Raw genomic sequence first — 14,716 nt, forward strand, 5'->3', positions numbered from 1 at the left:
TCAGTAATCTTTGACAATTAAAATAAAAAATATTTTGATTAGGTTTTCACTATCGCTTAGATAATTTTTCACAGATGATTAAGGTATATAAACTAGACGCGACGGGGCGCATTGCTAGTTTTAAATATAAATACGTTTCAATTATCACAATATTGAATGCGAGTACACACACTCCGGTGCTTTGTATGTTTAATAATCCGCAATAACAGAATATTGTGTCAAACGATAAATTCCACATGTAATTATTTGGGCAACTAATATTGTTGTGGCGTGTTCCACTGCACATACCTACCTAGTTGGAATTTGCGTGTGTCCGTACGCCGTAGATAGCGCATACAGCCCGGCGTACGGCCAATAATTGAGCTGATTGCATTTAAATTAATTGAAGGCATGCATGCACTGCCGCGCCCTATGCAATGCATTAATGTAATATGCAATATATAAACTTAATCACGTGCATATTGGAGAGGATATTGCTCAAACTCGGGGCGAATTAATCGATAGATGATAATGCCTTTGATGTTCAATAGGTACCTACCTATCTGCCTACTAGCAATTGCCCATCGCTTTGAGATTGTAAATGTAGGAATAAGCCTATTACTATTTCTTAGCAGGGTTGTATATAGTCAGTTTGCTCTTAGCAATCTTGAGAGTTCACGGAACGGAACACGGAAGTAGTCAAAGAAGGATTGCTTGTAAGGAAAAGGCGTTTATAAAAAGTGCTAGACAAACTCGGCAACAGGTTCCGTACGTCCGATCCCTTCTTACTGTACCTACTTACGTTTAATATATTTTTTAATATGGTAATCATTCGACTGCCTCAAAAACATCGACTCACATAAGTAAGTTTGATAGCAGAAGATAACTGATTTCTACAAACATGTTGACAAAAACAATGTTTTTTTTCTGTTTTGTTACCCTGCTGGTCAGAGTAACCTATTAAAAGTCGTTATTAGATATCCCATACTTTCCGCATGAGAAGTTTAGGTATTCTGACACACAATGTCTTATCATAAAGTTTCGATTTTACTAAATAATCAAACTTTAGGTAGAGGTACCTGTGTTGTGTAAAGGAGTTATTCAATCGCATTTTATATTCATTTCGGTTTCCTTCATGTAAATTGAAGTATCATGAATATTAATCGCGAATAAAACTTGGCTGTGCGTGTAGACGTTTTGTCATTAGTATTCGGGTGATGGGGTTAATCTTTATTCACATTAGATATACCTACTTGACACAAATGGGCTTAATAACATAGTCGAACGCAATGTAATCGCTTTGAGAATTACTCTTTAACATTTTAAGTACATAAAAACGTCTTAGTTCGTACCGCAAATAAAACAAAAGAACCTGCCTAACAACATGTGCAAGCAAAAAAAAACGTTAGGTAAATATCTATTGTACAAGTTATAAGAAACACAGCATAAGTGTGTTTTTGAACAAACAATGGGGAATATCATATTTCTAAGACGATATAGGTACCGAACTCGTTATTTTTCATTCATGGTAAAATAATATTCTTTTCAATGATTTGCATGTTTATTTATATCTAATTACAAGCGATGGAAGCCTAGTTGTTAGGGCTTCGGCCTCACTTTCGGTGGAACCGAGTTCGATTCTCAGCACCTAGTACTACCTACCTTTAATTTTTTGACATATTATGTGCGGTTTTTAAAATATCACTTGCTTTAAACCTGCATGTTTCACCAACTAGGTGATAACTATTGGTTAGCGTTTGAAGTATGCCTAGGGGGCTCCTTAGATTAGGCATTGCCTTACTTCTCGTTAGTGCAAACGGGCATTAGTTCGTTGAAAGCTATTTTTTTCATTAGTCTTTCTTTCTACAATAAACTCAAAATCTATCTATCCTTTTGCGATATTGTGTTACCATATATCACCAAAGTGAATTGAATTCAGATTAGGTACCAACTTGTTTGATGATCGTCTTTATTTGACATCGAAACGTTCGTGGCTAAAGACAATAAATTACCGATAGCAGAGACCAAGACTAATTTGCGTAGTCATGCCAGTTTGGTCGCAATGTATGGCCGGGTTTAGTGCTAAATTATTGTGACGTATGCTGCATAATCTCACCGTGTGTCCGGGGACAATGTTATCATGTGACGTTGCTATTGCCTTTGTACGTATTACCATATTATGCATTGAATTACCAGCAAGCTGCAGTTCCATTAAAATGTAGATAGGTATGATATGAAGGAGTGCAGAAAGATCTGTACAGTACTATATACTAGCAATTAAATAAGTTGCTGCTGTTTTACCTACAAAACATGTTTAAAGTACCTATACGTCATCACCAATAGCCTATGAAATGAAAATACACTTTATTGTACACCTAACAGAAATGAAACTATGGCAGACGGATTGGTGATACCAGTAGATGGTAGTAGATTTTTAAGTGGGAATGTGTCATGATAAAAATATTAAGAAAATTGATCCCACAGTCTTTTGTAAGTTGTAGTAGAGCTTTTAGTGGCTAAGCTATACCGCTTAGCTTATTTTCGATGCTTAACATCAGGACTGAGTCTGAAGGGCGTTGTTGCCGGTGTTACACCGACACACGAGGCTTAACAACTACGCTTTAGGTTGATGGGCAAAGGGCACTTTGTAGTACGTTTTCCTTGCAATACCCTGCAAAGTGTTTATGATCGCAAAATCAGGAATCGCAAACCTTTATTACAATGATCATATTGTTTAAGCCTTAGTTAGTAAAGTGACCAACAAGACAAAATTATCTCTGTTTGCGCAGCTCCTTATTCATATAGGTACATACCTATAGCTACTAATTTTTTAATTGCAACAATCTGCGATGAACTCAAGTCCTCAATTTTTATTAACATTTAAATTGAAGCCAGGTGCAAACGATAACATCGCAGATAAATACGGTCGGGCAGAATATATCGGATATTTTAATCAAAGGTTTGGTCCAAATCAAATTATCTCTCAGTTGTGTGACACGGACGCGCCGTCGAGCCTTGCAATATTTACTCGTATCTACCCCCCAGTCCCGGCCTGTCAATCAGTGAGTGCGGCTAAACAGAAATCTGATTTTATATGCTCGTATGTATTGACTGCCTCGTATTGATTTTGATTAGTCAGGTTGACTACGGATCGCGAGATCTTGAGATCGATTCCCGGGTTGGAAAGCTTTCGGACTTAGTGTAAGGTTGGGTGTTTACAGAAATTAGACGACATTACGGTCTGGGTTAACAACTCTTACAAAATTTTAAATCTATATTTCAACTTAATATTTGATACTTTAATGTAAATGCAAAGATCAAAATTTATATTTAAAGCTAATTTATTATCCACGAGTATGCCCAATTCCCTACTAATCTAATGAATGCGCAAGTTGCTGCTTCAAACGACAAACAAACTCACTTTCGCTCTTCTTTCTATTTTTTATATAAGACGTAAAGTTTGTGAGGTTGTAGGGGGTTATCTCTGGATTGACTGAACCGATTTTGAAAATTCTTTTACTAATAGAAAGTCCCATTATTTGTCATAGGCTATTTGTTAATCCGATAAACTTATTCGTGGTAATCTGATTTGCGAAGTAATTCTGTGAAAAAACCGTGGAACGATCATACAGTTCTTATTTTGGTGAAATTTGCCTTTGTTTTATTTCAAAAGCCAATACTATATAAGTATTCCATATATCATATTACACCGAATTTCATCAAAATCCGTTTAATCTGAGGACTAAAGAAATAATAAAAGTTTTACTCATGCACTTCTCGGTCCTTCTTAATAACAATAAAATTTTCGCAATTTAAAAATTAAGATGTATTTGTCCAAATTAGTTTATGTACGTATTTAAAAAAAAATTACCACATGCAGTTTTTAAGGTTGGCCTGGCAGAGATTGCTACTAAGCGATAAGGCCGCCTTTTGTATCCTACTTTTATTTTCGTGTTATTGTTTCGTGTTTCTGTTTTTTGTTTATATATATATCCTTTACTTAATATGTTGTACAAATAAAGAGTGATGATAACAATAATAAATTATCCGATTATCCGATTATCCGATCTAAATATGTGTATTTATTTATTTATTATTGAATATATGTGTGTTGATAGTATGCTTTTTATAATAGTTTTTATAAGTAATTAGCTACGCCCAGAGCTCTCACCCGCGGTGAGTAAGCCTGTACACGTTTTTAAATTTGCAATTACGTGTTCATTGTGGGCTACTACACTACACGATGCAGCTAGTATAAATCTAATTTAGAGGGAGTTTGCTAAATGTACTAATTATAGGAATAGTATAGTATAGTAGTTTTTCAAATATCGCGCGGGAACCATAGATTTAGCCTATGTGTCAATCCAGGATATAATCTATCTCCATTCCAAATTTCACTCAAATCCGTAACTAACATCCATCCATATATACACACTTACAAACCTTAACATTCATAATACTAAGCAGGATAATATTAGTGTAATAAACTGTCATTGAATGCTAAAGTTGCCGTATGTTGTTAAAGATAAGTTTGACATTTGTTCTGACACAGCGTTCCTTGTTCGCAGGTATCAGCTCGGCAGAGGAGCGACATGTGAGTACCAACAGAATTCCAATTTCGCAAAGTTGAAGTTGTTAAAATTTCCAACGACAAAATTTCGCTTTGAAAAATTCGAGGTATACTCCATGTTCTGCTTTTTCCATTTGGGAATGCGAACGTGGAGTGTTGTGCTCGAACGCGTTGATTTCATAACACGGCCCTGACTGAAACAAGTGGGTGGTGCAAGTGGCACACCCCGCTTAGGGTTGGCGCTGGCGGACACTTCAACCTTTTTGTATGTTTTAGATTTGTGAACTATTACAAAACAATGGTTAAAAATATATATGTGTAATGTTTAAAAAAAGACTAAAAATATTTTAAAGTAATAATATGCCGATCAAATAAATAGTAAAAGAATTTGTGAAATCCATTTTTAATGCCCGAAATGTATGGACTATATTATACAATTTTATCATCATTAAAATTAAATAGCTACTAAAGTTGGTTTTTCTTGAATAATCACTTACATTATGGTTTACTATTTACCTACGGTTAAGACGTCTCAAGTGTAATGTAAAGCGCGTTATCTACATGTTACAGCAAGAAACCACCATTTAAAGCGTTTATGTTAATTAACCTATAAACTCAATTACTTTTGAAGTCGAAATTCATTTAAAAAAAACGTACAAACTCTTCAGTTTTATTTGTTTAGTATAGATGTAGGCACAACCCTACATTAAAGTGAGCTCGCGACCGAGTGCGTCGTTCGCGAGGTGTTGCGAATGTCGGCTATCGTGCTAGCGCGGTGGCTGTGGCGAGGGAGGTGGGTGGCCGTTTAGGGTTGCTACTTTTTACAGGGTAAACTTTATGAAAATAGGTGGTTAGAAGGTAGGTTTGCAAAATAAAACTTTGTTAATCTAATTTTTTGTCCTCAACTAATTTCAACACGCGGATTCGCTTGCGAGTATACAATTCAGGGTTACTAACATACCCATTGCCTAGACCGTACTAACGTTATGATTGCTAAATGTTTCTGCGTGAAAGACCGATAAATCCACTAATTCAATCACGCATTTATTTATGATTTGTAAGGATTTTTTTCATGACAACATTATACTTTAAAACTTTATGGATTATACTTTATTATACAATAGTAATAATTGCTACTACAAATTATTATAAAAAAACTGACTGAAGGTTATCTGAAAATCTAAAAAAATATTATTCATATTCATATTCATATTACATAAATATCGCAATCAACAAATTTTGCTTATGCAGCAAAGAAATAAAGCTAACCTATGCCATTCCTCCTATTTTTTTTATTGAAATTTCATATTATATACATTTTAAAATAAAATATACTTATTGCTAAAACGTAATGTCAGCCCTATTGATCTCCGTGCGCTTGCTGAACGCGGCACACCGCACAGATGTGCATTCAGTTTCAGTGGCAATGCCACCACCATCGTCTGCTAGGGTTGTCCAATATTAAATATTATTAGTTTTATTTTATTGTGTAGAGAAATAAACAAAAATGAACAGACATCTTTTAGACAAGCGCGTCCTTTCATAGAAGTTCCGTCGTTGCTACCTACCACCCTACCAGAAAAGTCATACCCCAAATGTAAGCCTTACCTGGGTATGATTAAAAAAAATTTGTCATAAATAAATAAATTAATTAATATAATACATACATCGCCATCAAACCCCAAAGTAAGCGTAGCTTTTGTTATGAATACTAAGCAACTAATGTATATTTTTTATGATTAATATACATATTTATAACACCCGGACACTGAAAAACAGTCGTGTTCATCACACAAACATTTTTCCAGTGGTGGAAATGAGAACACTTAGTCAAAGAAAGCAGGGTCACTGCCCACTGCGCCACATTAGCCGTCTATCTTGGCAAGCGCACGCTTTTATAGTCTCCTTAAAGTGAACATTATTCTACTAATCAAGCCCTTTTTTTTGACGCCCATTATGGAAGCTGGGAAAAATAAGTAATTGGCCATTTTAATGCGGCGGCCATTTAGGACCGATTTTCGTCAAACATAGCTAAGAAAACTCTCCATTAATTCCCCTTACCAACAAAAAAAAACACAAAAATTTGTTACACACGGACAGACACGTCAAACTTATAACACCTCGTCGTGTTTGCGTCGGGATTTAAAAAGAAAGGATTAACAAAACATCTTCTTTTGACAACCTTAACATACACTGCTGCAACTTGCAAGCGAAATGCATGAATCGATACCAAGCCCCGCTTCATAACATTGTCTTTGTTGCCTAACCTACTTCCCTTCTGTTTCACGTATTCCGCTCTGACGTTTCAATTTATTACTATTCCACTGAAACGTGATAGCTGAAAATCTTTTGTAGCATTAATGTGCAGGACTTAAATTTTCTGTTTGTTGTTACTTACTATCTAATCTACTCTTGAGCTTTAGGGTAAACTAACTGCCATTAAACGAGAGAAACAGATGTTTGAGTTTTTGAGATTAAAACTGTTGTTATTAAAAATTATGATTGTATACAATCTATACTAAGAGCCCCGAATAGGTTCATATTGGAAAATGACCAGCTGGTTTACATACATACATGACCCCCGACAACATTAAACTGACAAAAACATTGAACATTTAGTCTTCAGGGGTCATGTATGTATGTAGACTGTTAGTGTATACGTCACATACGTTTTTGTATTACCCAATAGTTTCTAAATGCCTGAAAAAAAATTTAATGAATGTGTCATTAAATCCCGTTTAACACAGGCTAAATATTTTTTGGTCATAACTCTACGTGGCAGCTTTATTGGGCCAGTACGAAATTTCGCGCAGTGTTCAGCCTTCTTAATTATTAAATTTGATTAAGGGTTACGTACCTATTTAATAGATGCATTTTCAGTACCTAATTATAATTAACGTACCTAAATTATATAAGCTACAAGGCCTAGAAGGATACCTAATGTACCTTATTTTGAAGCGAAATCGTTTACTAGGCCTATATTAAACAAATTAGTGCGTAGTAGAGAGAACTGATCGTTCCATCTTGAAACTCTCTAAATTAAAATAATTAGTCTAAAAGTAGCGTTATCCATTTTATAATGTTCCCTGTAAAGGTAGAAATGATATTCCAACTGAAATATTAGCTAGGTAGCATTAGGTATTAAAGTATCGATAGAAACAATGTGAAAACCCCCTTATCTTAACACGGCAAGCTAACATTAGAAGTTGTAGGAAGCAATTCGGTAAAAAGTCGATAGCGATACGTAGCGGCAGGCGGCAGGCGGCAACGGCGATGTTAGCAGTCTGTTCACGGAGCCGTCGATCTGTGCAAACACGCGGCGGCCTGAGTAATGCACTGACGCGTCTTACGACCCGAGCGAGGGAGCCCGGGGGGTCGTAGGGAGATGCACGCCTTAATAAAGTTTACATAAACCGTCTTGCCGCGGCGCTGCGGGGGGCGGGACCGCTTCAGGTTACACTCCTTGTTCGTGCTTCGTGCCTCGCCAGTTTGTCCGGCGAATGTTTTCACTGCAAATCACGGAGGCGCTACACTGTTGCGAGTGCTGTTTTCATTTGCAAACATCGCATACCCACCACGTTCTCCGCAGTAAGCGCAACACTTCGCAATTTATTTAAAAATATTGAAAATTATTTCTTTGAACCGCTCAAGTGCTCACTTCGTGAGGTTGCGAAATTAAAATCTCTCTCTCCAAGATGGCGTGTTGTATTTGCATATTTAAACCCACACTAATTACAGCGAGTCGCAGCCTCCGAGAAGGTCGCTTAAATTTTCTCGGAATAGCCGGGATTATGAGTGCCAATTTACACCGACATGAAATTGAACGGCGGCCGCTCTCTCGAACAGGCCTTTTCACGATCTCATTTAGGTAACATAATAACCCCGGATTTATTTCTGCCGCTCGCTCGTTCGCTGTCGAATCGCGCCTAATATTCAATTTAGCGCACAAACCACACAAAAACCGCTCGGAGCCGGTTCATTACGCCGAGCATCTCGCCTCTTCATCCTCCTTACCTTATCTAAGCCACTCTGAATAACACCCCCGTGACCCCCAGCCGGCAGCCCTCCCGGGTCCCGGCGCTCGTTCACCACTTCGAGTGGAAAACTCGCAGGACGAGGGCCGCTCAACCTTGTTTAGCATTCTCCTCCGCTCCTTTATTTAATAGATGCCCGAAAAAATTCGATCAGAATAAATTTACGTTCTCTTGCCGATATGCCGCGGTTTCGTGTTTTATAGCATCTCCGTTTCTAATTAAGTGGTGTGTGCAAACGGGGCTTATTTACAACGGTAGGGTGCGAGCACTTCATTAAACCATTAAAACGAAATTATGTAGAGGTGTTTTTGCTTGCGTCGGTGTGCGGTGGCAACCTTAGCGCGGCATGTTTACGCGCGATCGTCGGTCGGTACTCGTGCAGGCCTCGTACAGCGCTCCGCCCGTGACAACCCTCGCAATTTATCGCTCGAGACTTTTCTTAATTGGAAAGAATGGCCACTTGTAATTATTAAGACGCCCTAAAGTGAAACAGATTGCACGATAGTCGCCGTCGTGTTTTTGTTTCCCTCCCGAGGAATAAAAATAAAGAGCGTAAGCGGCCTTTTATGTCTTCTTAAATGTAAATTACGTTTATCTCCTCTACGTTGTATAGGGAATGCAAATAATGTACATTATTACTTGTATCTAAGCCTCTGCGTTTAGGTAATTAACGGGGACTTGTCCTTTACCGTTATTCTTTACCAGGTGAATCCTTTGTGTGGTGGGAGGCTCCCTACTGCGAAGACGTGCCGCTAAGCGATTGAGCGTTCCGGTACGGCGTCGCATAGAAACCCATTAGGTGTATCGGTTGAATTTAACTGCCATGCTCCCGAACAGGTTAGCCCGCTACGACACCACTTAACCTGCAGCCATGCAAACGACGAAAATGGAGAAAGTTATCCCAACCCTGTCGGTCTATAGTCTAGTTGGCTCCCATTTTAAAACAGATCCGAGAAATATCTTTGGAGATAGATGACGGAACTTCCAAACGGACAACAAAAAACTTGCAATTAATGCATCCAAGCAATGCAAGTGGTGTTCTAGAAAACAGTTTATTTACCTACTTTCTAGCATTAGTAAGTACTAATAAATAGGCATGAAGTCCATAGTTGAATCCCAGATCGGACCTATAACGATGATAATTGGATATTTCTGTAACAAAAATCACAGTAGCAGCCTAGATTTACAAATAATCATGTATCGTCGTGCTTCAGGGAAAACGTTAAGCCCTCAGTTCCTTTTATTACCATAAACATTTGATAATTATCGCTTAAACCCGCCAACCGGCATTGTAATAGCGCGGTCGACTTACAACTCCTAATCCATCATTTCTAAGACAGGAATTCTGTACTCAGCACGTGGGCAATATTATTCTAATGATAATAATGATAGTACAAAATCATTACACAGAAGTCAATATCTAGGTACCTATATTTAAAAATTGATGTTCGATATTTTTAAATTGATGTTAACATTACACTCGATCTATAACTGTCAATCTCATTAATAGTGGAGCGTACGTAAGGTGAGCATCTTTTACTGGGGGTTATCTGCAAATGTTCGGACGATCTTTCACTGTCAATCAAGTCAGAACTCGCTGCGGGCGACATTGCCCACGCTTGATATTGGAAGCTACATCCAATATGACATTAACGGTGCTATTTTCTTACAACGCAAATATAATCTCATTGTCATCATCATATCAACCCATTAACGGCCCGCTACGGTAGTTACGGGCCTCATATTCATGAATCTTGTGTTAGGTCCACTCAGAAAACAAAGCTACAATGTAATCTAATTTAACAGTGTATCGTAATTTAGTTTGTAAATTATTTATTTCCACAGAGTTGCTCTTACGTCGCTCTTACCTCTGGTTATAGACCGGCCTCGCTATATGACCTGCCCATTTCCACTTCAGTTTTAGTGCCTAACACAATGGAAAGGCCCACAAGGCAAAAGAGCCAGACGGAGACCATTGACACGGTGGGAGGATGATATTAAAAAAAGTAGCCGGCCCAAACTGGGCTCAAATAGCCAAGGACAGGGAAAAATGGACATCTTCTCATCTGGGGTTCTTGTAACGAAAACTAAAATACTAACATTAAACTAGCTTAGGTATGTTAATGTAACAAGAATAAAAAGGCAAGAAAGAAATAATTTTTATTTTTATTTATTTATCATTTATTTAAAAAGTCAAAATGAACGCAAAAAATATTTTTCAAATAGAATTGGTAATTTTAAATATAAATGCGCTAAAACCTACAAATATTCAATACCCTTCAGTATTATAATATTTCGTATGGACTTGTAGGTAATATCTACTTAACAACCTACTCTGCCTCTTTCGTGAACGTTATTTTTTTCATATTTACAATGCTATACCTGTGCACTAACCCAATACAAATAAAGAATATCCTTTGCGATGGAAATGGAACACAATATGGGCATACCAGAAACCAACTTTTGTTAAGCTATCGCCGTATTATTCGCGATCGAGCCGCATTTGTTTTATTGGAAATTCAAGAGGTTTCAAAGAGAGTTCGAGCAGTGCAATACCTGCACAACGGGTAGAGGTAGAACGGTAGACGATAGAGGTATTGCTCGTCTGCGGCTTTGTTCTGATCCGGCGTATCGCATCGATTTATGCAAGCTCGAAGGAGTAGGGTCGCAGAGTTTGATTTTATATTTTTAAGGACAAATTTAATGAACATACCGTAACAATTCCTTGGTGCCTGAAAACCAGTCTTCAACCAGTGCTTGTTGCCAGGATAATTCATGCATTTATTAAGTTATGCTGCTTATAAGTTCTAGATTTCTATGTTTTTAGAATTAGCTGGACTAACACAAAGGTTACTTTTTATACCGGAAAAATTTACAGTTCCCGCGGGTTTTATGAAATACCAAAATAAAGTCAACAAAGCCACGCGCAACAGCCACTCTAATTTCAAGACTACCCCAAATATGTTGAAGTTTTGGTAACCCTAAAAGGCACCCACCACCTCCCGCTGTTATAACAATAGGTACCCACCTACCTGCCTGCACTTACGTGACAAAATTGAATATTGCATTCCAGTGCACCTTCGTTACTTACACGCGGATAAATATCGCTTTATTTCAATATTTTATATAAGAGGGAATGATTATTCGATGCTGTAAAAAAGAACAAGGGGAAAATCGTTATTGAGGTGACTTTATACGGATTACGTAAGGAAGATCGTAGTTAGGTTATCGCTTTAAACAAGGAAGGAGGTCTAATGAGCAACACCATTATCATCGTCATTGTCAACCCATTACCGGCCCACTATAGGGGATAAGTTTCCACTCGTCATGAGAAAAGCTAAGGCCGTATTCCATCACGCTGGCCAAGTGTCGATTGACATAGACAGAGACTTCACAGATGTTTGAGAACATATATGGAGGTTTCTCAGGCATGCTGGTTTGCTCACGATGTTTTCCTTCAGTATTGATTACTCAAACCGCACATAACTCTACTATAATAAATAGGAAGGTACCTAAGCTTCTCCAATGGCGGTTAACTCAGTTAACTACTACTACTGCGACGATTATTACCAGGTGCTAACAGTGGCGTCCACTGGCCTTCTTACCAGGGTAAGCAATATGCATACAGTGGTAAGATTGCCCAAAAACTCCAAATATCCTCCTACTATACGAGTTATAATATATAAATTTTAGGGTAGGCAGTGCTTTTGTGAATGTACGAAGTACACGCCACTGGGTGCTAATGATGACGGCTTAACTTGCTTTCCGAGGCACGGAGGAAAACAATATACAATCGAACCTCAACAGTTGTACCACTAAATTCAATTACCAACTTTGACCAACCACATCTCTATAACTAAATGAGGGTATTTTAGAGAATTGGCAACATTGTCTTTATTTGTATGCTCTTCATTACTAATAAAAATAAACTGCAGATAGGTATTGCATTTCGTAGTTTGCGCGAAATTTTAATCACTTAAACGTATTAAAGATCGAAAATCAATGCAATTCCGTATAAATGAAACACGTGTAATTGAATGCGCGCTGCAGCTGACCTTTCGCACTAAAATCCCATTTGTGAATGCAATCATGGCTTATCAATTCATTGTTTCGCGAATGGCGGACCGAAACCCACGTACTGACACCCGGCATACCTCACACCTCGTGCAAGCATCACTTTACCCACACCTGTATGCGCGCCGGAACATTCAATATCCACCTATTGTTTTCATTGATATAAATTGAAAGTGTAGGCCGTGTTGCCGGACAACTGTATTTTGTTTTGGTTTTAATAAATCTCTAACCAGACAGGGGTTTTTAAATCTTTATTTAAGGAGATTAATCCGAGCTAGGACTTAGTCTCTCCGTACTATACTAGATAGTGTCTGTTTTACTAAAACCCTTGACTAATTCGATTCTTTTTTTTTTGCACAGGGGTGGTTTAAAAACAATAGGAAAATCTACAACTGATAATAAAAAAAAAACTAAATTGAGTAACAAATATGAGAATCGATGGTACCCAGAAAGTGACAATATTTTTTATAAATAAATAAATATACTACGACAATACACACATCGCCACGTAGCCTCAAAGTAAGCGTAGCTTGTGTTACGGGTACTAGAAGACTGATGAATATTATTATGAAAAATATACATAAATACTTTTAAGCACCCAGACACTGAGAAAAAATTTATGTTCATCACACAAACATTTTCCAGTTGTGGGAATCGAACCCTTGGACTCAGAAAGCACGGTCGCTGCCCACTGCGCCAATCGGCCGTCAAATTATATTTCTATTCACAATTTACAAAATGTGCCTGCCGCTCAAGACGTTTTACATCAGCATACTTACTTAACATATTTAAAGTTTCAAATGCGAAGGTCTGTTTGTTTTTTTTTTGTTCGTCTTTCCTTCACGCCCTAACTAATTAACTTGATTTTTGAGAACAAAGTTAGTTTAGCGGTATGTGTGTTATAGATGCGTAGAACGCGGGAAATAAATAGTTGAAAATATTTGTTCGAATAATCAAGAAGTTAGATGGCCGAATGAAATAAATTGAAATGTAACTTGAGAATGTTCGAAAATATCGCCGTATAAAGACCTGTCTGGAGCAGTGTAGTGTAGATAGCAGCCGACCGCAAGTGTAATGAGCGTGCAGCGTAGCGTAGACGATCTCTGTACCTACTCCGTGTTGCGGACTTGCGGTTGCGGTGTACATGTACACTAGCGTACATCGCTACGTGTGCGGTCCTACCAGATGCACGGCCGCCGCAATGCATGAAGACACGTAACCCTTTGTCTATTCTATAGTCCACTGTTATCGGCTTTTGTGTCTTGGGTTATCTCCAAAGATGGCAGCACTGACGAATTTATTATAAAAACTAGCTGTAACTAGAAGGGAACTAGGAAATGCACACGCAATCAGCACAGCTTTAAATAATTTGGCGCTCTAAGTAGATACAAGTTATAAGATGAATTGCAGGTTCATTGAAAATTAATTGCATTAAATTGAAAAATGTTTTATTCGTACCTTATTACAGGCACTCATGAAGCGTTCATACATATAACATGTTACCACTAATGTTAGTTGATGGGGATTTAAGCTATATAAAGTTAAGTTAACGAAAGTTGATGAAAATTCGTTAACTTAACTGATAACTAAAGCTAGGAGGTTTCCAAAGGTGCCCGCCCTGGTGTGAATTAAATGTTGTTCGCCTTTCGTTTGTTTCAGGCTATATTACGTTGTGACAAATTAACTGCGGCAGATAATATACACAATAATACGCCAAGCACAGTCGCCTAGTAAATTAACTGGCGTATTCTGACATTTGTATCGAGTTTGGTAGGTCTCTTCCAATAATGTAAGAAGGCTTAGAGTCACTCAGCGGGCGATGGAGAGAGCTATGCTCGGAGTATCTCTACGCGATCGAATCAGAAATGTGGAGATTCGTAGAAGAACCAAAGTTACCGACATAGCTCAACGAGTCGCGAAGCTTAAGTGGCAATGGGCCGGGCACATAGTTCGGAGAAAGGATGGACGTTGGGGTCCCAAGGTGCTGGAATGGCAGCCCCGTACTGGTAAGCGCAGCGTTGGTCGACCACCAACGAGGTGGACAGACGACATTAAGCGC

At 38.0% G+C, this 14,716-nt stretch overlaps 1 protein-coding gene across 2 annotated transcripts in view; it reads left to right on the forward strand.

Annotated features, from left to right (window-relative positions):
- The window catches only part of LOC120632628 (protein groucho-like), a 109,324-nt gene that overhangs the window by 74,775 nt on the left and 19,833 nt on the right, over nt 1-14,716 (forward strand). For both annotated transcript variants that reach the window (XM_039902571.1, XM_039902572.1), the window contains exon 7: nt 4,548-4,573. In XM_039902571.1, coding sequence (XP_039758505.1) covers nt 4,548-4,573 — 26 coding nt within the window. The remainder of the gene's footprint in view (nt 1-4,547; nt 4,574-14,716) is intronic.

Source organism: Pararge aegeria, chromosome 20, assembly GCF_905163445.1.
Source record: "Pararge aegeria chromosome 20, ilParAegt1.1, whole genome shotgun sequence".
In the NCBI taxonomy this organism is placed as follows: domain Eukaryota; kingdom Metazoa; phylum Arthropoda; class Insecta; order Lepidoptera; family Nymphalidae; genus Pararge; species Pararge aegeria.